Source organism: Podarcis melisellensis (assembly GCF_964234715.1).
Source record: "Podarcis melisellensis genome assembly, chromosome: 5".
Lineage (NCBI taxonomy): Eukaryota > Metazoa > Chordata > Lepidosauria > Squamata > Lacertidae > Podarcis > Podarcis melisellensis.
In genome coordinates this window covers 51,166,747-51,191,038 of record NC_138537.1, presented here as the reverse complement: position 1 = coordinate 51,191,038, position 24,292 = coordinate 51,166,747, and the positions used below count along the sequence as shown (strand labels likewise).

The 24,292-nt window shown below is 39.6% G+C and overlaps 1 protein-coding gene and 1 long non-coding RNA gene across 3 annotated transcripts in view; one reads left to right on the top strand and one right to left on the bottom strand.

The window, feature by feature from the left end:
• Nucleotides 1-7,802, bottom strand: part of CCDC172 (coiled-coil domain containing 172) — a 32,994-nt gene extending 25,192 nt beyond the window's left edge. For both annotated transcript variants that reach the window (XM_081912201.1, XM_081912202.1), the window contains exons 1-4: nucleotides 7,522-7,802; nucleotides 6,418-6,503; nucleotides 3,417-3,533; nucleotides 1,518-1,683 (exon numbers count right to left, since the gene is read on the bottom strand). In XM_081912201.1, coding sequence (XP_081768327.1) covers nucleotides 1,518-1,683; nucleotides 3,417-3,533; nucleotides 6,418-6,503; nucleotides 7,522-7,600 — 448 coding nt within the window. In that variant the 5' untranslated portion in view covers nucleotides 7,601-7,802. The remainder of the gene's footprint in view (nucleotides 1-1,517; nucleotides 1,684-3,416; nucleotides 3,534-6,417; nucleotides 6,504-7,521) is intronic.
• Nucleotides 1-23,280, top strand: part of LOC309370432 — a 40,004-nt gene extending 16,724 nt beyond the window's left edge. Inside the window, exons 2-4 of the long non-coding RNA XR_014168559.1 lie at nucleotides 6,855-6,963; nucleotides 10,645-10,706; nucleotides 22,840-23,280. This is a non-coding gene — a long non-coding RNA (uncharacterized lncRNA). The remainder of the gene's footprint in view (nucleotides 1-6,854; nucleotides 6,964-10,644; nucleotides 10,707-22,839) is intronic.
• The last annotated feature ends 1,012 nt before the right edge of the window (nucleotides 23,281-24,292 follow it).

Here is a 24,292-nt window from a genome sequence, read left to right as displayed (position 1 = left end):
CCAGACAATACAACCAATGGGTCTACCATCAAACCATACCCTGCTATGAGTTTAATTTCCTCTATTATAGTCTTCCTGAATATCGCATTTCAGTTCACGAATATCACTAGGAAGCATAACAGTGTTTGATGCTCCACACCTTCAACATATATTAACTGCCCCACTGCATATACTGCTAGGTGTTGCAGGTGTTAAAACAGGGAAATGCTAATTTATATTTTTTTTAACCCATATCTTACAAATTTGTTCACATTTTTGTGAAATGTGTTGCCAAATCCTTTCCCATACTTCTGGAGTGTTTTGTCTTTGCTCTTAGTCTCAGTTAATTTTATATGTGTTTCTAATTATATCTAGTTATGTGTGACGTTGCAGCTTGTTAGTATAGGGGGGAAACATGTTGTGTTTGTCAGCTGAAATACAACTTTACTTGGTTTACAGCAAGTAAGTGGGGCTGGCATAGCAGTAGAATGTGGCGTTTTTTCCATCAGTCTTTGTTGTTGGAATGCTAGTTGCCATCAGTCAGTTGTGAAGCAACTAATAGGTGTTGGCCATCATTAGACCTTGATGTGGCACAAACCAGGTATCTGGGGGCCCCTGGGCAAATGAGGGGCGGGACTGATGCAAGGCCTGGCCCCTGCAAGCTAGGGATCTAATTGGGCCATAATGCAGTGTGTGCATGTTCCATATTTCATTGCCTTGAGCAATGTGACATGTAATATAATTTCCAAAGTATTATCTTACTGGCTGCATACTGTCACATACTCTTGCTTAAGAAAGCAATGGTCAGCTACAGGGGGCTAAGCAGTTACAGTGGCTTTTGAATTGCAGGAATAGATTTGGCAGCAGCTCCCAAAGCAACAACAGTGGCAAATTCTACTACTGTATTTTTGTGATTGTTTGCTGCCTTGTACTCGTATGTGAGGACAGGCAGAGTATTATAATGTAGAAGGAGAAGACGTAGTCTTGGGGGGGGCACAGTATTTTGTGCATTTGTTAGAAAAGATAAACTATAGAAGTTAAGCTTTTGATTTGCTAGCAACACATGTAATTACAGTTCATGGATGAAAAATGCAAAGGCGTTTTTAATTCAGTGTTATCTATGCTAGCTAAAGCTCAAACTGGCTTGCAATAAATATTTGCAATGTCTGATGTTTAGTAGTGAAAAACAGAAAACTGTATACAACAACTACCGTATTCTCTTCAATCTTTAGCAGTGACTCATGGATGGGATCGCGACTGGGGCAAGGACAGGTAAGAGTCTTATCTCTGACCCCCTGTCATGTTCAGCAATCTTAATATGTTAAAGTACCATGCAGTTAATGTTCCCTGCAACAAGGAACATGCTTGGTGCTCCAGTATAGCATGCTGTTCTTCACTCTAGGAAAATCATTACATTGCAATTTAATAGGACTTTTCAGCTTGGAAGAAAATTGTGAAATTGTAGTGTCATGGAACTGCAACATAGTCATTTATATTCTCAGATAGTCCAAGATAAAATAATTAAATTCAAGACATACCATTTCTCAAAACATTTTCTTTTTCCTCTAATTCACATATTTCAGCCTTGACTCTTTTTTTAATTAAAAGCTCCCTTTTGGATGTTAACCCATATTCACTGTTGAACTCTGTAATTTCCTTCAGAAATCTCTCATCTTCTATGGCAATTTTTTTCTTTGTACCCATCTAATGATGACATAAAATAAAGTAACGAACGAAAGAAAGAAAGAAAGAAAGAAAGAAAGAAAGAAAGAAAGAAAGAAGACATCGTTAAAATACAAAAGAAAACAATATATGAATACTATATATGAAAATTATATATGAATGTATGTTTAGAGACATGTAAAAGACTACCTGTTATTTATTCTAAGTATTTAGAATCAACCCAGGGTGCAAATATGCAAAATGTAAACCACATTAAACAATAAAATCAAAACAATATAAAATAAAGCACAGATTTCAATTACAAACAAAACCACCAACAGCAACAAAAATTCTAATGCCCAATGTATGTTTGATTAAAGACATATGTTTGATGTTTGATTTGACCACAGGAAATATAGGAACTTCTTCATTCACAAAGATTTTTTTTGTGAACATAGACGTTGTAAATATTCACTCTGAAAGTGCTATGGAAATGAATGAAAGATGCATTTTCCTAAGATCTACTATAACGTGTTCGCTTATGCAGGGCTCGAAGACTCTGAAGTCTCCCTCCAATAATGCCTTTATCTGAATGTTTCAGTGTCATGTTCCTGTCTGTGAACTTTTTCTATAATTAAGCATACTTAATGTAAGGTATTTGTCTTGCCTTCCACCAACATGGTCTGAAAAGCTCATTGTTATGATCTCAGCTGCTCCTGCCAATCAGGTGGTGTTATGAGGTGGTCACCATGTAAGATAACACATGGTGTTCAGGAGACTCTTGCAAGAAGCACACGACTAATCAAAACATGAATTTGTGGATTCCCTTCTTATTTTTTTTTTTTGGTAACATATATGGCATGAAGACAGTGCATTGATTTCTGTGCAGTGCTTGGGTGTGTTTTTTGACACAGCCATACTGGCCCTGAAAGTTGCCAGAGAGCAAAGAGCTGCTAGAAGCTTCATTTTACAGATTGCAAATGGAGGATTGGGCCTCTTATGATGAAGAAGGGCCGAAAAGGTGTAAAGCAAGGTGCTTTCTGATTAAAAAGAAATAGATGCTTAATGTTAAGAAGATATTTGAAATTTAACAGTGGGAACTTATACATATCTACTCACTGAGTAAGTCTCATTGGGCTGCATTGGGCTTAGTCCTGCTATGACCAAATCCTTAGTAAATATTAATAACTCTTGACAAATCTCAAGAAATTGAAAAAGGTGAGTTCTTGAAGTCATCTGCGTTCCTAGTATCACTTTGTGTGCATGGATCTCCTCATTCTGCCCATTGAAAAGGCTGTCAGGCAGGACTCCTACTAACAGTAGCCCTTTGGAAAGCCCCCATTCCAGAGGTATGGTAGAGCTGAGCCAGCCTGGGGTCTGCTAGATCTTGATCCAGCACCAGTGCTGTCAGTTGGCAGCACCAATGTGGGTCCAATCAGTAGGCTGACTCAGCTCAGAGAACATTTTTGCCTGCTGTTTGCCTTCTGCCCCAGAAGGCCTAAGGAATGAGGCTGAGAATGTATATGGTTGGGCCACTACAAAGGTTTGGATTGTTCAGCTAGTTATTGCCAAAACCCACTGAAAGCTATGGGAGAATTTTGTTACAATGAACTTGTTCCGCTGCTTTCAACAGGACATATTCCAAACAAACAAACCCTGAGCTGGACTGGGGACAAAGATCCTGGGCCTTTTGTGTTCAAATGTACAATTTAGCTAATGCTGGGTGTCAAAAGGTTGAAGATTTCTGGTCTAGAACAGTCTCACTGAGAACATACAAATGTTTCAAGCAGAATATTCTTCTGATTAAGAAGTTCAGCTTTCTGGCTTTCTAAGCCCTCTTCTCTTTTCTTCAAAAGCTCCAAGTCTAATAGCTTTCCAGATAGCAATTGAGCCTGTAAAAAAAACCAAATTTTAAAAAGAGTTGTTAAGAAAACCCTGAGTGCAGTTGTAGTTATACAAAGTTATTTTACATATGCAGGGCCCTTTGCATCAGAACTCTAGCAATGTGAGGTCTTCAGAAACTGTATTCTTTATACTGTTCTGTGATTTAATTAACCATACATAAGCAGTAGTGGCTGGTTTCAAAGAGCAGCACCATGGAGTCACTCTCACCAAAGACAGCATTGGGATAGGGCAGGGTGGCAAAGAGGTTAGGGTTGTGCAGACACACTTGTAGGCCCAGCAAGTTCTGTCTGGACAGCTATGGCCTAACCACTACATAGGTTTTGTTTCTAAAATTGTTTCTAAATTTAGAATTTGTTTCTAAATCAGGTTGTGGGTGCTCAGTTTTACCTGACCAAAGGGTTCCCTCACTACTGATACAAACTTGGCATTATTGCTGCCACCATCAGAAGCCAAAGCAATGGGGAACAACAGGGAATCTAAATTAAAAGTTTCCAATATTTTAACCTCTAGAAGAATACAGTGCCCCCAAATGTCCCTTAGGATATCCTCCTCATGTGACTGCAACCAAGAACTAAACTCTCAGAAGCACCTCCATCCTAAAAGAATTGCAACACAGGAGAGTTTTCTTCTCCCTTTCCTTCATTTATTCTTTACAGCAGCGTAGTAATTAGGCATGTTCAAATAGCAGAAAAAGAAAAAAAAAACACAAGCTGGGTCTTTAAAAAAAGGATTAAAGTTTACTGAGTACATGTTTATATAACTACAAATTAACAAATGAAAAGTTCACAAGTTAATGGCAAGCTCTCCTCTTTCCTGCATTTGACATTCCCCCTCCCCTTCCCACCAACCCCTCCATTCTTACAATGAGTCTGCTTATTTACCTTGGTAACTGAGAATTTACTTCCTCAGGCCACACTGAAGGGTTTGGGGGTTGGGCACCTTAGTTATTCCCAATATCTGAGTCCTCAGGAGGGTAACCCAGATCAGTGATGTCATGAGTATGACTAGGCAAACACTCCTGTTTGCATCTTATAGTTGCAAGTACAACCAATGCAGGCATGCACACATGAGCCTTGAATAGGCTTGTCCTTACTTACACCTCTCTCTTCTTCTACTAAGCACAGAATGGAGTATGTCACTCCTCCATATTGTGCAAAAGATAAAATTAACGCCACTGCCTGGGGAGAATGCTAGTAGTACCCTGGATAATGTAGCTACTCTTTTGCTGCTTTGCATGGGCATCCTCCACTCTCTACTGAGCAGCAGAAGTGAGTCCTCTTAAAACAATACAGGAGACCCTCTGCACCCAAGAAGAGTCATTGAAGGCACCTATCTACACAGCGATCTGTGCCTTCTAAGGCTCCTGCAATCAACTGTTCATGAAGTGGCTGCCCCTTTCTGCAGGAAAATTGGAAATAAAAGAGTAAGCTGGTGGAGAAGAGATGGTGATCTCTCCTTCAGCCATCACATCCCACTGCAATACTGGCTGCTGAGAAAGGGGTTTTCTGGCTGGCCAGCCAGACCATTCAGTGGATCTTCAGTATGGGACTGCTCCCTAAACTACCTATTCAATATAGTCTTTAGAACAGCATTTTTGAAAAGGAAGCATTGAACCTTGAAAGGCAAAATGCTATAATTCAAGTTCTAATTACATGCTACCTAGTTTTTCAGAACACACCAAAAATTTATATTTCCTGGGAGCATTTCCTTGACCACAAGCAGTCTCTGTGAAATAGATGTCAAAACATCTTTGAACTCTGAGGTTCAGCTACATGAGGTTTTTTTTTTTTTTTTTTTGCTGTGCCCCTATATTTACAGATATGAGACTGTGCAAATTCCTAGACATATAAAAATGTGGAGTAAAACTTATAGGAATTTGGAAAAGGAACTTATGTGAGCAGCATTGCTCAGTGCTTAATATATATTACACTAGAGATCTCCAGAGAGACTGGCATAAGGTTATGTTTCTGTACTCGGGGGCGGGGGGGAGATAAGTCATGCCAATTTTAATAGCGTTCAGTATTTATTTCATCCAGTGAAGGCAATGCATATTGGCTTTTCCTATACTTATAAGGTGTAGTCTTAAAAAAAACCTGATTCTAACTAAACATGCAAGTTAATAGGCATTGACCTTCATGTAATTAATTCTATGGGTTTAAAGCTTTAATTGCTTTAGGAACGCTTTTCCAGTTTTCCTCATTAGTAATTCACAGTAATTGTTCCCTCACTTTCACAACCCTCTGTATCTACCATGGAAACCATAACTGTAAATTAGAATGAGTCAATAGCAAATTAGTGACATGAAAATAGAATTATGATTGTCATAAATTAGTTTTACAAGCAGCAACACAATGACTGTCATTGTGTAATCTGGCAGAAAGGACAATGGGGCTCCTGTTTTGTGACCTGGGTTTACTGCTAAGGCAGAGGTCATGTAAAATACTCTATGTGATGTCAACCTAATACATACGGTACTTCTGCACAGCTCTGTAAATTCTGTCTTTCCATATTATATCTATTTGGCTTTTCCTACAGATTTGTGGTGTTCAGCAAAAAAGGCCTACTGAACAGGATTGAAACATTGTGGGCTTTTTTCAAGTGGGAACTCCGGACAGTCCTAGAAACCAGGCAGCTACTAGATTTGGTTTGAATTGCCCTCAAAATATTCTTCACTAAAATGACATAGTATTAATAAATAAATAAATAAACAAACAAACAAATAAATAAATAAATTTCAAAACCACCTTTCATCCGGGGATCACAGGACTGTTTACAATATAAACAAAACAAACAAAAACAATACCCAAAGTTTAAAAAACCATAGATGGCCAATTTTCTTTAATCTATCATTCTAATTGCTATCCTCTGTACCTCTGATTCCAACTTTCTTTTTTCTCCATCCAGTTGTTCTGTTAGTTGTTTAGCTCTTTCATTAGCTAGGGTTATTTCCTGTTTAACTGCAACACAAAATGAACTTTTAGACACAAAGAAGATATTTGTGCAAGCAGTATTATAAAATTTGCTGCAAAAGTAAAAAATAGGGCTGCAAAAGTTTCATTAGTGAGGGACATTTTACAGTGGCAAATTTACTATGAAGTTGAAGGTTGCATGTTTCTTTTATGTATTATGTATACCACCTGAGAGTTAATTTTATTGTGTACTATTGTATATTTTAATTGATTACTAAATATTTGATTATTGGATTCAAGTTGTTTATTTTAAAGTGATATTTTATTATGACTTATTTGTATGGGATCAGACTGTTATAAGGTGAGTAATGTTTGCTGTATAGTTTGTTGTTTCTTCAGCTTTTAATTGCCTTGTGCATATACAGAAAGGTGGTATACAAAGTAAAAGTGGAATGAAATAAGTCTGAAGTCAATGCCAAGAAGAATCACACAGCCTCATCTGAACTCAGTAAGCTGTTCTAGTTAGAAGTTATTTGTGGCTAGCCATAAAAAAGCTCATTTCCCAGAGTTTTGCTTCACTCAACTTCACTCAGTAAGAGTCTCACACAACTTCTCTAAAATCAAAAGAAGATAATCAGAGAAGGGGACACAATCCAAAGTTGTTTATACTTCCTCAGAAGTGGGCCCCATAGTGTTTTGCATACCATTTAAATTGCCTATTTTGCATTTTTACTGTAACTCATGAATGCCCCAGGATGGGGTGAGAGGACAGCCCCCCCCCAAAAAACCCCATAATTCCCTGGTTCTCAGTTTTCATTTAAAAAGCTCAAGTCTAGGATTCATAGAACTGGAGCTGTGAGACAAAAATGTCCAGGCGCTATTCCCGTTTTCTGGTGCTGTGAACTTTTATTACGCAGAGTAACCCAGGATTGAGGTAGGCATTTAAAACAAAACAAAAAAACACAAGCACATTAGGTGGGTCGAAGGGATTAACTTGGTTCATTTAACGTGTGCCCAGATGACAAGCGCTTGCTTCAAATTCCACAAGGATGGTGTGGCCACCAACCTTGATGCATGAGACGCTGCATGCCCTCTACTTTTTGCTCCGTCAGGAAGATATACTGGAACAAGGAGCCTAGGTTCATTTTAGCTGTGTCTCCTGGAAAGGGAAAACGAGAAATGCCCTTTTCAGCCAGAGCGCTGAGCTCAAATATGAGGGAGCTTGCTTGAAAGTGGTGCCTTGGCAACTACTTGTATTTTGTTCCTTTGCTCCTCGCCCACACAGAACCACCCAGCTGCCTCTTCCCTCTTCCTGTGAGGCGGCTCTGTCCATAACAAAGGCTGAGCTGGTAGAAATCTGGACAGAGCCACTTCACACTTCTGGCGGGGGTTACCTTTTATATTCCCTTCACCAAAAAAAAAAACACCCCCAAACAAATGCCTTGCATGACCTGAACTAGCACACGATGGAGATTAGTTCCTAACCTTGGTGTGATAATTTATTTACATCCAGGAATTATTTTTTATGACGGGGGAGTATTCAGAAACATGGCCTTACATCTGCTGCTTTGAAGTGGTACAGTCAGCAATTCTCCCTGCTCAATTTACATTCTTATTTGCGAGGTTAGGCGTGTACTGTGTTTACAAAGTGTCTTTTTTTAAAAAAAGATTTTTATTAAAGTTTCAAAAATTATATAAAAACAAAACAAAACAATAATACAAACAGACAAAAATAAAAACAAGTATAATTTCAATCCCTTGTTGTTGTTGTTTAGTCGTTTAGTCGTGTCCGACTCTTCGTGACCCCATGGACCAGAGCACGCCAGGCACTTCTGTCTTCTTATTTTCTTATAACTTACTTCCCCGACTTCCTCATACCTCCCCTTTCTGTATTCCAATTTCTAATTTATTAATTCAGGAAAGTGTTTACAAAGTGTCTTAACCTTTTTTTCTTTCTGATGCTTCCGCTCATCTCAAGGTGGCTTACTTAAATTTAAATCACAATAAAGCCTGTCGGTAAGATACAACAAAATGCCAGGTTGTACTTAAAAAAGTACTTTTTAAATAATTACTGATAGAAACGGTAGATGGCAAGCACTGTCGTGGAAGAGACATCATATCTTATGTACAGCATATATTATCTCAAAAAGTACAGTTTTAGTTTATTCTTTGCTTCCAATTGTCTGTTTTGCTCATATACAAATTAAACTGAGTAGTCGGCTGTTAAGACTGCAGCCCTACATCCACTTACCTGGAAACAGGCATACTGTATATGGGAGTGACCCTACCCACTTGCTCAGAGGTTAGCTCCATTGAGATCAATGGGATTTGCTTTTCAATGCACTTGTATAGAGTAAGGCAGCAATTCTTTACACATTTAATTCAAAGTGGATGGCATAGAACTAAATGGAACTTATTTGTGAATAGACATAGGTTTGTGCTGTATAAATTATATGATCAATTTTAATTGAGTGAAAACACTAGTTAGAATAGTGCTTCAATTTAAAGAAAAGTGAGAAAAGGAATATGAACATGGGATTAACTCATGGTGGAGAGTACTTTTATCTTTTTTTTTTCACCTGCTACCTACCTGCCTATCTTACTTGGAAGCAAAGCTTTCTCTGCTTTTTCTTTTTTAAATGTAGTAGAACAAGCAAGGTAAGGGAAAGGGTTTTGAAGGTGAACTCGTAAGAAACTATATTTTTTTAAAAAAAAAAACCAGCAGTGAAGCTTTTCACCCTTAAAGGTCAAATGAAGAATATAGGCAAAAATGGAGCTTTAGGATGTCTAGATATACTTGAAAAAGATTGGCGTAAAATTAGGAGAGAGCATAATGGTACGCCTGGCTCAAGATGGAGGAGACATTTTCCAACATTTTCAAGATGATATTGCTAAGGGATCAACTGGTGCCTTGATCAAGCTGTGAAAAAGTTGCTCCTGCTGGGCTTGGTAGACACAGAAACAGCTTGTCAGTAAAAGAAGGAAGTTAAATATCTTTGGACTGCTTTAGACATTATTTTCACAGCACGATTGCTGTCAGAATGAAGCACCACATGGATCCCTTGGGTGTTGGAAACAATGGTTTGTATTCAATGTACATCCTACTCAGAGTAGACCCATTCAAGTTAATAGACATAACTAAATGACATTATTTTCAGTGGGAATAATAATAATAATAATAATAATAATAATAATAATAATAATAATATGCCGCCCATCTGACTGGGCCACTCTGGGCCACTTCCAACAAATTAAAACATCAAACACAGTAAAACATCAAACATCAGAAACTTCCCTGTACTGTACAGGGCTGCCTTCAGATGTCTAATGAACCAATCAGCAGAAGCCCTGTACAAGGATTACCTCTTGTACTTTCCCTCTGCTCACTCCAAAAATGGCTCTGGGGAGGGGGTGGTCCAGAAAAAGCCTAGAATAGCATGCAGCGGGAAGAGAGGGAAGATTGTTCCATCTGACAAACTGAAATGCTTGTGCTTTGCGTAGTGCATCATTGAATTCCTCCCTCTACTTAGACCTTAGCTGAATAGAACCCCATATGTCCCCAGTACTGTGGTTCACACAGTTTCAACTACAGCAGCTAGTCACTCTATTTTCAGAGGAGGAAACTTTCTGGCATGCAAGAAACTGATTAAGCAAGGATCTGTCTCATGGATGGGGACCTATGCGCCTCCAAATATTGTTTGACTCCAATCCTCATCAACCCCAGACAGCATAGTCCAGTGTGATGGGACCTATAGTATAACAACATTTAAAAGTCCTATGTACTTCACTTCTTCAGTGGCTACCAAAACCACAAAATGAACTTTTAGACACAAAGAGGAAATATGTGCAAGCAGTGTTATAAAATGTGCTGCTTGTAGAAAGGTAGACTACATTTGAACCAGGGATCTCCTGATTCATGACTCCATATATATCTACAGTTTTATGTTATGTATATCTTTGTTTTTAGTTCAGCAGGAATATTTCTCTCTCTCTCTCTCTCTCTCTCTCTCTATATATATATATATAATGAAAAATATACGTAAAGGGTTGCAAATTAGTGGCAAAATAGTTTGGAAAACAGCATAGCGCAGGCTGTTAATGACAATTTTATTGTACATCTCAAAAATAAACAGTAAGATTTTTGTAAACATTTGCCTTGCCCAAAGAATGATTATCTTTTATCTTGTAGGTTGCAAAAGTACCTCCATGCTACCATCTACATCTGAATCTGAATCAAAGAGCTGTAATCAGGTCATGTTTTTTCCTAATGTACTTTAGAACTCATAATTTACTTTTGCAGTCAGCCAATGTAAGCTTATGTTGTGTAACATCCTGTTTTCAGATAAACAATTAAAGCAGGTCAATGTGTAGATTATTACTAGAATAGTAATGGATTATTTCAAAGACAATGTTTGATACTCATAGCACCAAGTTCTAATGCAAACAATCCCTTAAATTTTAATATTTGAGAAGATAATGCATATCTCTCAGAAATGCTAAGTATCGTAATATTATTACAGTAACTTTGCTTCCTTTCATATTCTTTCACATCACGTAGTCTTGCTTAGTCTTGTTATATAATTCTTGCAAATGTTATTACTTAAAACTTACGCACTGGGCCTTTTTACCAATCCAGTCTAATAAATAAATGCCATTTCCCCCTTTGTTCACTGGAGTAAATGCCTCTCTTCCCATATTTCTGTTTTGTGGAACTCCTACTCAGATCCAGTGTACCTGCCAAAACAGATTTCTAAACTGAAATGGATTCATAAATATTTGCAGAGTGTGTATATTGCTTTAGGACTAGGCTTATGTACTCAGTACTAGAATTGTATGAGTGATCCCTGTAGAGGATTTAGAATTATTGCATGCCCAGTGTCTGATAGTTCCAGCATTTATTGTATTTCATCTATGAGTTTGGCCTCATCATCACCCTAACAAAGATCAACATCCTGGGTCAGGATGTCGTTGGCACTCCACACACCAGCATTGGTGACCATGTGCTTGAGTTGGTAGACGATTTTGTCAACCTGGATTCCATCATAACCAGCAACCTCTCCATTGACATTGAGCTGGACAAACGTATTCGCAAGGTGGCTACGAAAATGGCTCACTTCACCAAAATGCTAACGTCTAATATAAAGATGAAGGTTTACCAGGCTTGTGTGTTGAGCATCCTGCTTTATGGAAGTGAGTCATGGGCAACTTACACATGACAGGAGTGATGCATCAGTGCCTTCCATATGTGCTGTGTCAGGAAGATTTTGGGCATCACATGGCAGGACAGAGTCTCAAACAAAGATGTGCTCTCCCAAGCCCATATTCCCAGCATGTTCGCACTTCTCTCTTAGAGATGTCCATGCTGGCTTAGAAGATGGCAGGATTCCCAAGGACATGCTTTATGGAGGCCTGGTCTCAGGCGCTAGGTCTGTTGGCAGACCAACTCTGTGTTACAAAGATGTCTGCAAACGTAACATGAAGGCTGGCAACATTAACTCTGCCATATAGGAATCTCTTGCAGACGACTGCAGTACCTGGAGACAGACTGTCAGGTTGTGTATCCACAGCAGTGACCAGAGGAGGAATGACTGCTGATAGGAGCACAGAGAGAAGAGATGCCATGGTGCACTTGTAGTAGTAGCAAAACTGGATGCTGTCATCTCCCCCACCTGCAATAAAGCCTGTCTGTCCCATATCAGTCTCTACAGCCACAACAGGTGTTGTAAATTTCCAATGGTTTGGCTTTATCCCCGAAGGGGCATTGTTCCATTGTCTCCCGAGACAGGCATGTGCCAAGAACAACAACAAGGGGGTCAGAGCTTCCATTCAGACATTATCAGCCATCCTTGAAAACTGCTCAGCCAACCATGGGTAGCTGCTCTGGAAATCTGCAGCTTGCCAATATGTAAGAACAGTAGCATCTGAACAACTGCCCACTGCTGCGTAGTGTTATCTTTAGAAGAAGGTACATGTGTGTTAAAGGTATCCTAAACACAGGGCACATTTGAAAAGTACACAGCCAAACACAGAAAGGACCAAAATATGGATAAATTTGAAAAAGGAAGGGAGTGGCTTTATCTACACATAATGCTAAATAAATCTATGGCTTTAGCCTTAGAGTGTATGAGAAAGTGAGAAATGAGTGGTGCATACAGAGAAAAATCAAAGGTGCATTGTTCCTCTCCCATTTTTGTCCTGCTACCTCAGATATGCAGATGACACAACATTGATGGCAGAAAGTGAGGAGGAATAAAAGAATCTTTTAATGAGGGTGAAAGATGAGAGTGCAAAATATGGTTTGAAGCTCAACAAAAACGAAGATCATGGCCACTGGTCCCATTGCCTCCTGGCAAATAGAAGGGGAAGAAATGGAGGCAGTGAGAGATTTTACTTTCTTGGGCTCCATGATCACTGCAGATGGTGACAGCAGCCACGAAATTAAAAGACGCCTGCTTCTTGGGAGAAAAGCAATGACAAACCTAGACAGCATCTTAAAAAGCAGAGACATCACCTTGCCAATAAAGGTCCGTATAGTTAAAGCTATGGTTTTCCCAGTAGTGATGTATGGAAGTGAGAGCTGGACCATCAAGAAGGCTGATCACCGAAGAACTGATGCTTTTGAATTATGGTGCTGGAGGAGACTCTTGAGAGTCCCATGGACTGCAAGAAGATCAAACCTCTCCATTCTGAAGGAAATCAGCCCTGAGTGCTCACTGGAAGGACAGATCGTGAAGCTGAGGCTCCAATACTTTGGCCACCTCATGAGAAGAGAAGACTTCCTGGAAAAGACCCTGATGTTGGGAAAGATGGAGGGCACAAGGAGAAGGGGACGACAGAGGACGAGATGGCCGGACAGTGTTCTCAAAGCTACCAACATGAGTTTGAGCAAACTGTGGGAGGCAGTGGAAGACAGGAGTGCCTGGCGTGCTCTGGTCCATGGGGTCACGAAGAGTCGGACACGACTAAACAACAACAACTGGAACTTAACTGTAGTTAGGCTTCAAGTTACTTTTGAACCTTTGCTTGTGGTTTGTCTTCCCCAAAGAACAAAACTTGAATGCCGGTCATGGTTTATTTGGATTAAGGCAAACAATGAAGCCAGCTTCAGTGTTCATTGTTCAGTGTTCAAATTAAACACTAAACCAAACCATGACTTAGCTCCTAGTAGCATGGCAGCAGGAATGGGGAAGAAGCAAAGTGGCTGTGCACTAGCATGCATTCTCATCCACACTAAGCCATAGTTTGGTTTAGCGTTACATGTGAACCAGGTCCCTGTCATCAGTGATGTCTGGATTAGATTGGACAGTTCTAAACTTGGTTTATTGGGAGTTTGTTATGGGCAATTTCAGAAACAGATTAATTCAATGTACTGCAATATCCTGCTACTCCCAGAATCAATGGTGCATTGCCAATGAATTTGATTGGCTGAAACCACAACTTAGTCCTTTGTTAGTAAATTTGTTTGTACTACAACATGCCACTGAATCAACTTGTTCCTTTGGACTGGAAATGAATTACTTTAAATTGCATTTTTTAGCTTCCCAGAAACTGCTGAACTCAGACAATTACAACTGAGCTATATACACTTTACTATAAGCTAGTGGGTTCCAATTCCTTTAAATCTAAGGGTGCTTCCCACAAGAAGTAAATCTTTTTTTAAAGTCACTAGTCTCCGTGTTAATAACATCCTCACTGATATTGCAAGTGTCCAAAAATTAAATCTTTTTTCATTTCTTAGTACAGAAGAGTCTCATTTCTTTATGACATGAACAAGGTAGTGATTGGCAACCAATAATTTTCGTCTTTAATTTAAATTATTGCTTTCTATTACTCTTCATTTCTGGAAAACTATCATTTGGATTTTTTAAAAAGCTTCCTATATTTCATGCTGTATTAACCATTTTTCATAAGTTTTTTTAAAAGGTATTAGCGATAAAAAGGCATGCTTACATCCCTATTTCTACTTTATTTACTTAAAAGTAAAGCAGAATAATTTCAATAGAAGGAAGATCTAGGTCAGGGTTAGCTAATGTGGTGTCCTCCAGATGTTTTGACTACTATCAGGTCCAGCCAGAATGGCTAATGGTAAGAGATTATGGGAGTCCAAATTATTTGGAAGACACCATCTTTGCTACCCCTGGTCTAGGTGAATGTGCTGAATCTCACAACTTCATGACAGAACAACATGCTCTGTCTCTACCTTATATCTTCTCTTTGCAAATGAGGCCAAGAAGGCAAATTTGTGAGGAAATTTGTGGGTGAGGGGAGAGCTTTTACCCCTTCCTTTTGGCCATCACTTCCTCCTTCAACTCCCCTTGCAGAAATGTCCCCCAGCCACACATGGAAGGGTTTTAGACCCATGCTTCGTTTACTTGTCACAGCACTCTCAGGTGTATTTAGGATCACTGCCTTTTTGGAATTAATCACCATGGAAATTACTGGTACTTATTTCTAAGTAAATTGAAGGGCTCACAGGTAATATTAAACCGTGCATAACATTATTAGGATGAGTCACAGTACTTGTGTATTTCCCCATTCCCTTACCTCCTCTGCTGTGGCCATGAAGAGAGATCAGAAACTTGCAATACCATTTTAGATTAACAACAGTTTAGCATTATGGCTGAGCTCTAAACTGTGGTAAAGCTTGTTTCAGCAAACCATGGTTATAAATGAGCACAGTTTGTCCAAATTCAGATGATATATAGAACTGTGTTTGATTTAAATAGAGATGAAAGCTTCTAAACTCCTAACGCCCATGCTTGGACAGCAGGCAGTGGAGTGTGTGATCTTAGGGCCCCCTCGCTTCATTCTTGTAGAATTAAATTATGCTTTGCCTAAACTATGGCTTAGCATTACATCTGAACTAGCCTAGTGTACTTACTATCAGAGCACCAGATTGTTTAAAATAGCACAACCAAACAAGGTACAAAATAATGTATTGTTGCAAGTGAATATTTTATTCAGCTTGGCTAAAATGGAAAATTGTATTTATACTTCTAGAAGCTGTGATATGGCTTTGTAATAATTGTGTCAGATTATATGGAAATTTATGTCCATTGCAATTCGAGTGATTGATGTGAAATGTCAGTGAAGAACTTGTCTCATTGTGCTTTTCCATATTAAGAGGCTGTTCAGTGTTTCAAGATTAAGGGAAATGGAATGACTTTGTTAAGTAGTAAACTGATATTTTTTGACATTTAAAAAAATCTATATGGTTTCAAAACATTTAACACTTGAATAACTTGATGAATGTCTCTGAAAATCACAGGGAAGTGCACCTACCATTTTAGTTTTGCTTCAGAATGAATTAGAGTCCTTAGCATTTCTCTAGGAGGTAAACAACTTTTCAGCAGATGTTTTTTGTTAAGGGAAGCAGCTCTTTGTATTGTGATATCTCAATTTCTGTCTTGCATCCAGGATTTTATATAATTCCATCTGTGGGAAAATACATTGGCTCTCTTCCTCTGTAAGTTATTATAAAAGTGAGGATTTTTGAAAACCCTTGAGTTTTCTGTCTATTGTGTTTGTTCGTAATCACACTAACACCTGTTTTATTACTGTTTGGCAACTGTGCTAAAAATGAATAGACACCCACGAATATAACCACAGTATGTTCACAATAAGCCCCTTGATATTTGACTCATTTTGCCCTGTTGATGCATTGAATAGCTGGGCTGTGCCATAATTGGCCAGGTTAAAAGGTGGCAACCCTACTGTGTATGTCTGTGTGAGAAACGAGCACTGTGTGTGCCTGAAATATTTTGCAGCTTCTCCTTTGTTTAAATTAACAATGTACCTTTCTAATATGTTGCCCTGTTTTGTTTACCACCTACTACTTCGGGTATCAGCCCTTTTCACACAGCTTGAAGTGAGTGCATGGAAAGGAGTGTTGGGATTGCACCTACCAGCCCCACCCTTAGGTGCAGGTAAAGGGACCCCTGACCATTAGGTCCAGTCGTGATCGACTCTGGTGTTGTGGTGCTCATTTTCCTTTATTGGCCGAGGGAGCTGGCGTACAGCTTCCGGGTCATGTGGCCAGCATGACTAAGCCGCTTCTGGTGAACCAGAGCAGCGCACGGAAACGCCGTTTACCTTCCCGCCGGAAGGTATACCTATTTATCTACTTGCACTTTGACGTGCTTTCAAACTGCTAGGTTGGCAGGAGCAGGGACTGAGCAACGGGAGCTCACCCTGTTGCGGGGATTCGAACTGCCGACCTTCTGATCAGCAAGTCCTAGGCTCTGTGGTTTAACCCACAGGGCCCCCTCGTCCCAGCCCCACCCTTAAGTACCATGTATTTTGTCTGTACAAGGGCGTACACCTGAAATCAGTAAGTTTTGTATGTGAGAGAACTCTACTTGTCATTTTTGCAGGGTGCAGATTTTACCCTGCAGTCTACACTCATTAGGATGAATATGCACAGCAGTGTTGGATCGGCGGGGAAGTGGTTGCAGGGGCAACAAAAGGGGGCACATGCCTTAGGCAGCAGGTTTACGTGGAGCAGCAAAATCAGAGGCTATTATTTGGATCTGTCCAATAGCCTTCCCTTTTGGGTGTACCTTTACGCCAAATTAACAACACTGCTACGGAGTCCTATTAAATGGGGTTTTGACTATGTATAAGACCATTCCAAGGGTGAGGAAAGAAAAGCAAGATGCCCGTTGTGTGGCCTGTTCTGAAATATGTCCCCTACTTTAAAACAATAAGGCTGGCCCTTAAAGCCTCCAGGTGGTACATTTGTTGTCCTGCTGTCTGTGAGGTGTGGTGGTTCCCTCAGACTGCCAGATCTGCTGGGGACTTGTGAATAAAGTCTCTGCAATCCCAAGGAGAGATAAGGAACCATTGTAGTCACCAGTGCTGTCTAGATGTCTGATCTCACAGAAACCAAACCAGGGCTATTTGAATTAGCCTTGGCAATATTTAGAACCAGATCCACCTGGGTGAGGATGGCCCAGGAATGTAAGACTGCCAACCAAAAATACTGTAGATCTCATACTCTCTTGCCCTTGTATTTTCTTCTTCCTTCATGTGAATCAACCTCTTAGAAAGCAGGAACAAGGTCATAACTTTTAAGCAGCTTAAAAACCCTCCACATATAATCCTGGTCCTATTTCAGATGAAAATGAGGGCACCACTAGATGCACCATTAGCAGGCAGAGGAATTTTCAATGAGACCAAAGTGCACAGGAGTAGAGGTTTAATTATTCCCTCCCCAGCTACAATTCCAACAAAAATCACAGCTCTTTTCTAGGGCTGATGACAAAGGAAGGGGGATCATCACTGGGAAATGGTTAAATTTCCCCAGCACACTGCAGACCAGATGAAATCAGCGCATTCTGTACCTGCAATCTAACAAAAAAGAAGAAAACACCTTGCTGTGCTTCCTGGTGATGCTTTTAGCATTTCATCTTGGTGGTTTCTGGACTAGCCATCAAACCAATTCAATTCATATTTAGAATCTGGGATATAGTTATCATAAGGCTTTGGTATGTACATATGGCGTCAACATGGCTTCGGCATTCTGTTGGTGGGACTGCCCCGAACATAACTTAAGAACAACATTTTAATGCCTCTTGGTTTCAATACTAATTTCTGTTTTATTTTGAACAAGAAACAAATATTCTGAGATAGCAATGAATGCAATGTGACACTTCTTTGGGGGTTTTTTGCTGAATATCCTGAAATATGTGTCTGACTATTGTAATTTCCTTTTGCTGAATTGAACTATTGATACTGGAAGCATGACCTCTTTTGTGACAGTAGATCTTGACTGAAGAATGCTCCATTACCTCATTTGCACAGCATGGAAAGAAGAAAAAATGGACTATTCATTGGCAGTCATGGTGAATGAGAACAGGAACTAAATACATCTGGGCATTGAATGTAGCTGAAATGTATGGTTTATGGGTTCAGACCAGGTCAACTCCCAAAAAGAGCAATATTTTCTCTGGAGAAGACAGGCATCCCAATCCACAAATGGTGTAAGCTTTCAATGCAAGGGGACTGTAGGGCAGGGAGCCAAGAGGAAAGTGAAGCCATTGAAGAGGACTGGGTGAGGAGCCATGGATGACAAAAGATGATTTAGTGCTACTGGATTCTGGCCTAACCAGTTTGTGAATTGCAATCTAATAGAGAGGTTTCCCTGAGCCAGGCTACAAAAAATATATATTGGGGGTTCATTAAAACCTGACTCAAAGGAGAGCTGATCTTTATAAGTCCCAGCTGGATCAAAACTTGAGCCGGAGAAGAATGGTTGACTTTCTCAGCCCATGAGTTTCCCCCTGTGGTACGTAATGGAGCAGTACTACTTTTCCAGCTCTTTAGCTACATGCAGGTAGAATGAGCCTCTTGCTACCTCTGAGAAAGGGGTCATTTTTTCAAGTCCTCAGTTTGACAAGGAGAAATCACCAGAGCTCTTCCATATCTTTTTCAGAAGAATTTGTGTAAATTCTGAATCAATGTAAGGAGAGCTTTGGAAAGCACACCCATCTTTAAAGTCTACTCCTTGTGCTTTAATTCAATTTGACATTTGAATCCCTCCTAGAAATGTGTCCAGAAGGCAAGCCTTTCAAATCTGTTCAGCACAAGGGTCTTAAAAAATCATTTGTAAGTTCATACATTAGTATAGCTCTTTTCAAACAGTAAAAAAGAGAAGGCTCATCACCATATCACATGTCTAATATCATGTTATTTAGAATTGTTATAAAATTAGATATTCAATTATAATATAGAGAAAAAAGCATAAGGTTCGATATGACCATGGTATATATATATTTTAATCCAAAATGAATGAACAGGATTATTTTTTAATGCATTTATCACTTTGTGGGCTATAATGACCTCCAGGTCCAACTAACTATTAGTGACTACCAGTGGCGGGGTAGTGGTGCTTTCCTGGCCTCCCATTGTTGGCATTGCTGCGGCTAATAACAGGACATCAATCTTTGATTCTTAAATACACGTGTGGGTGACTGTGTCTTCAAGTCTGAATTTCAGTGGTTTCTTTCAAATACAGGTCTCTGTTGGCACACATCATCACGCTCTATGCATAGATGAAGCATCAGTTTTGAGAAGAACATCACAGATAAAAACAAACAAGTATTATTTATCAGAATAAGCACTCTCACTATGGCCATTTGAGTCCATTTGATTGTCTGTTCTGCTTACTTATGTGAGACACATAGAAATAAATCTTGTTTTATCTCACTGGAAATACTTTGTTTTGGTAGGGAGGAGGAATAGGAAAAGGAAACAAAATTGTAATGAACAACAAATGCTGTTTTCTTGTCCAATCATAACACATTCTCATTCAGATTTCTGTACATAAAAATTACCTGTGTGTGACCTTCTCTTTAAATACAGTAATGTAGAAGATGGCACTATGTGATTAAAGTTTAAAATGTATATGTACCGGTATTTATATTGGCTTTTGCCATACATCTGTATGAATGATTTTCTTTATCTGATAATAGCTACATTACCTATCTAATTACATCTCCCTCTCCCTCTTGTTTTTGATAAAAGAAGGCAGTTCTTAGACATTTCCATAACTGGATATTTAAAATTGAGGTTAGTGTTGTTTTTCATTGATATTGTCAAGTCGTTCAGTGTATTACAAAGAATAAAAGGAATGGTGTCCTTTTATTAAAGAACAAAGGCACCTTCACGTAACACCCACAAACCTGATATTCACTATTATTCCACAGTGGCATATGTGAGCTGGCATTCCGTGGAAATTACTTCACCCTATAAAAGGAAAGCCATCTTGGATTTTGGGATGGTGATGAGACAAATAGTATGTTTGACAGTCAGTTCTTATGTAGTGGGAAATCTTGGTACAGAAGTCCTCCAGGCCACCAGCAGCGCCTACACATTGGAATGTGCGTAAGCAATGCCACCCTGCCTGCACACTTATGCTGGCTGCTACTGATTTACCATAATCCATAGGAAGTGCAGTGAGGGAAGAAGGGATTCCCAGGACCACTGAGTAGCACATTTACAGTAATCTCCATGGCTGCAGCTCAATAGAGATAACAAATTGTGTGCGCTTGTCCATCATTACAATTTCTTCTTCTTCACAGAACACCTTAGATTACTTTGCAAAGCAGGGGGACTGTGACGAAAATTGACTCTGTTTATTTGGATTCAGCTTTGATAGGAACTGTTGTTTATTATATGATGAATGCATCTCCTACTTGGCTGTTGGGGAATTATAGGTTTAATGTGCTATACCTGACCTACCCTCAGGCTCAGTTCAGAAGGCAGTAGAACTTCATGGTGGATATGAGAGATGGCACCTCTCTTGTCTGAGGGTGGTAAAATTAAAAGGCTCCTAGGCTTCCCGTCATCTGTAACCGCCAATTCTTTTCCTAGAATACTCTTTGAGAAATGCTGCTTTAGTTACTGATCCATAATGGAACCTTTACTCTTATCTGATAACTGCAAAGTTTATTCAGGAGTCTGTGGCGAGGGATTTTATCGAAAGCTTTTTGAAAGTCTAAGTACACAATGTAGACTGGATTAGAGCTATCATATGCTTGTTGATGCTCTGCAAAGAATTCTAAAAGGTTAGTGAGGTAGGACTTACCCTTGTAGAAGCCAAGCTGGTTCTGTTTTAGCAAGACTACTTTTTTCAAAAAAAGAAAATACAGCAGATATAAAGCCTTAAAGTAAATCAACGAATACTCCTAAACAATTCACAACTGGAAAAGTAAACAAACAGAAACTTTGGTAAAGTAGAATCCGAACATGCACTGAACTAACATATGAATGAATAAATGAAAGATCCATTTCATTTAAAGCACATGACATATCCCAAAGAATCCTGGGTATCAGACGTGCTGCCTTGCCCCAATGACAGTAGGTGCCCGGGGCTTCTGACATCACCATGGTGTGTGCGCATGCTGACATGACGTTGGCACACCCTGCAGTGTGCTGACATCACGCATGTGGCGGGAATGTGCGCATGCCGCCAAATAGAACCTTTGAGGTCCTGGCCCCTTCATAAAAAAATTGTGGGTGGCCAGGCACCCAGGGCCCTGCATAGTTGGCACCTTTGCCACAGACTCCTGAATAAACTCCTGACAGAGCTGCAGTCTCCAGCATCCTTCACAAACTATAGTCCCCAGGGTTCTTTGGGGGACATCATGTGCTTTAAATGTGATTTGGACATGCGTTAAATGTGTGGTGTAGACCTGCCGGTAATCATAATTAAAAATTGCATTAACCATAAATCTTACAGTAAAGCAGGCATGGGGAATCTCTGGCCCACAGACCCAATTAGGCTACACCCACCTTCTCCACACCTCACAGCATATAGTCTCTTGAATCCTTCATCCTGCTATTTCTTCCTATCTTTCAGAGTAATCAGGGCTTGTTCTTCATTATGCCTGACAATTCCATCTTTAACAATGCTTTCCACAAGTTTCCCAAGAACAGATGTTAACCTAACAACCATGTAATTTCCCAGATCCTCCCAGGGTCCCTTTTTGAGAAAAAGTGTGTTGCATTGGCCACATTCCTGTCCTCAGGAATGGTTGATTGAGTAGTTATTAGTAGCTCCACAGGACTTGAAATACTGGATAATATTGCGTGTGTGATCCCATTTCCTCAAACACATATGCAGCAGAAAGGAAACAGATGTCATCCGTTTACAAATGCCAAATTGTGCAACACCACATGTATCCATAATGCAAGAGGTTTTGAAATAGCATAAATACACTGCTAAAGCAAGCTGATCATATGAAAACCCAAATTTTAAACTCTATAATGGGATTGGCCAGCTTTTTTGCCTGACAGGGGGAATCTATATTGGTGCCTATATTGGCTGGAGCCAGAGCCTAAGTCAAACGTGTTCTGGATTGCACCTTTTGTGGTGGAATTACACTGAAAGGAGAGCACCATAATTTTGTTGTTGAGAAATGACAAAAATTGTGAGAGGGACAAAACTCTTGGACATAAAAAGCCCTGGAAAATGCTATAATACAAGAAAGCTTCTGCCTCCTCATGGACCATCTAGTCTAACGGATCACTGCAACTCATGAGGCTGCCTCCATGTAAGGCATCTTCACAAAGATTAAAGCAGCTCGCTGAGTCACTTGAGAATGCAAACGTTAAACTTACATTGTCCAGAAATGCTCATGTAAATTTAAAAATGTCCCCCACATTCTGTCAAACAATAACAATCGGATGATAACATAAATAACAAAATAAAAGCTTCATATATGAAACCATGTACAGTCCCACATCACCACTGGCAACTGTGGGATATTCCCTTCTACATAATGAGGACTTCCTCACTCGAGTAGGTAGATAAGTTGAATTTTTGTAGAAATTTTTTAAAAATAGTTTTTGTTTTTGATTCTTTTGGGTGGGCATATTTCAGTCAACCAGATGTCAGTGCAAAAGAGGTTCACTTTGAATTTAAAGAATCTGAGCCCAGAAATTTCTGTTTTAAGTACTAGAATGGAACTTCTGCATAACAATCCACTCCGGGTCGTCGTCCCCCCACTACTTTCTTCATATCAGCAGTATAATTTTGGGGTAGGGTGGGAGTGTTGTAATTGTTGGGATTGTTTAAAAAAACTGGGAGTTGGAAATCCTTGTTGATCTACTTCAAATCACCCCAAGATCTACCAGTAGATACTGATCTACCTTCTGGCCACCCTTGCATCAAGAGGGCAAATTATAACAATACCGAACACATTTCATTAGTAATATGTCATACCTCTAGCAGTCCCCGAAGCTGAGCTCCTTCCTGAAGTGCAAATTTATTGCTATGAGCTTCTTTAGGGCCTGGCCCAAGGAGTATTTTCCCACATACATTACATAGTAAAATAAATTATGAAAAACATACCGTTTATCGTTTCTTGAAATTTCATTCTGAAAAAGTAAATACCGTATTGACCCGAATATAAGCCACACTTTTTTCCAAATTCAGGCTGTGAAAAGTTAAAGTGTGGCTTATATTTGCAACCTTACCATGCCCGACCCCCAGGAGCACAGGGCAATGGTGTGCAGCCTGCCCAGCACTCCCAAGTCTCCCCCGGCGCCGGTTTGGGGAGGTAGTGCCTGGAGTGCCATAGTGCTGGGAGGCGGGCTGCACCCACAAATAAGCCTTGATTTTTAAAGACATGGCTTATTTGCAGGTGTGTCTTATATTTGGGGCAATACGGTAGATTCAGAAATTGTGTCAGATCTCACCTGTGGCTGATTTCTTTAGCACTGTCTTTATGCAGTAATATAAATGTTACATGAAGAGAACACAATCATTCATACAGGATATGTCATCTGTCTCCAAACTTGGCAACCCTCAAGTAAAAAATATGGAGTGTTATGGTAAGATTAACAATGACGATGATACAAATATTGTTCTTGCCCTATTATATGTCACTAGAGTTGTGCAGTTTTCAAAAGGCAGTTGTTGACAGTTGGCTTGCATATATAAATACAATTGTATGAAACTCTTGACTCTTATATAAATAGCAGAGATAATTGCACTGATCGGTGGAGAGACTAACAGAAGGGGAACTGGGATACTTTGTTAGCAAACTTGATTATTTACTCTGGTGTTATATCTACAGTTCCCCCTGGAAGGTCCAAAACTTCAACCAGGATAAACATTGTACACAGCACTTGCATGAATTTTAAGAGCTAAGTTTGGTTGCTTTACCCCTCCAGCCTCACTTTGTTCAAACGTCTGCTGTTATTTAATACTGCCACTTTCCTGTGCCCTCCATCCCCTCTCCCACCCGGACTTCATGCAAATCCAGGATTGTGATGCAGCAGCACAAATCCTCCAACAGCAGCTGTGCAAAGACAGCCTTATAATTTTATGA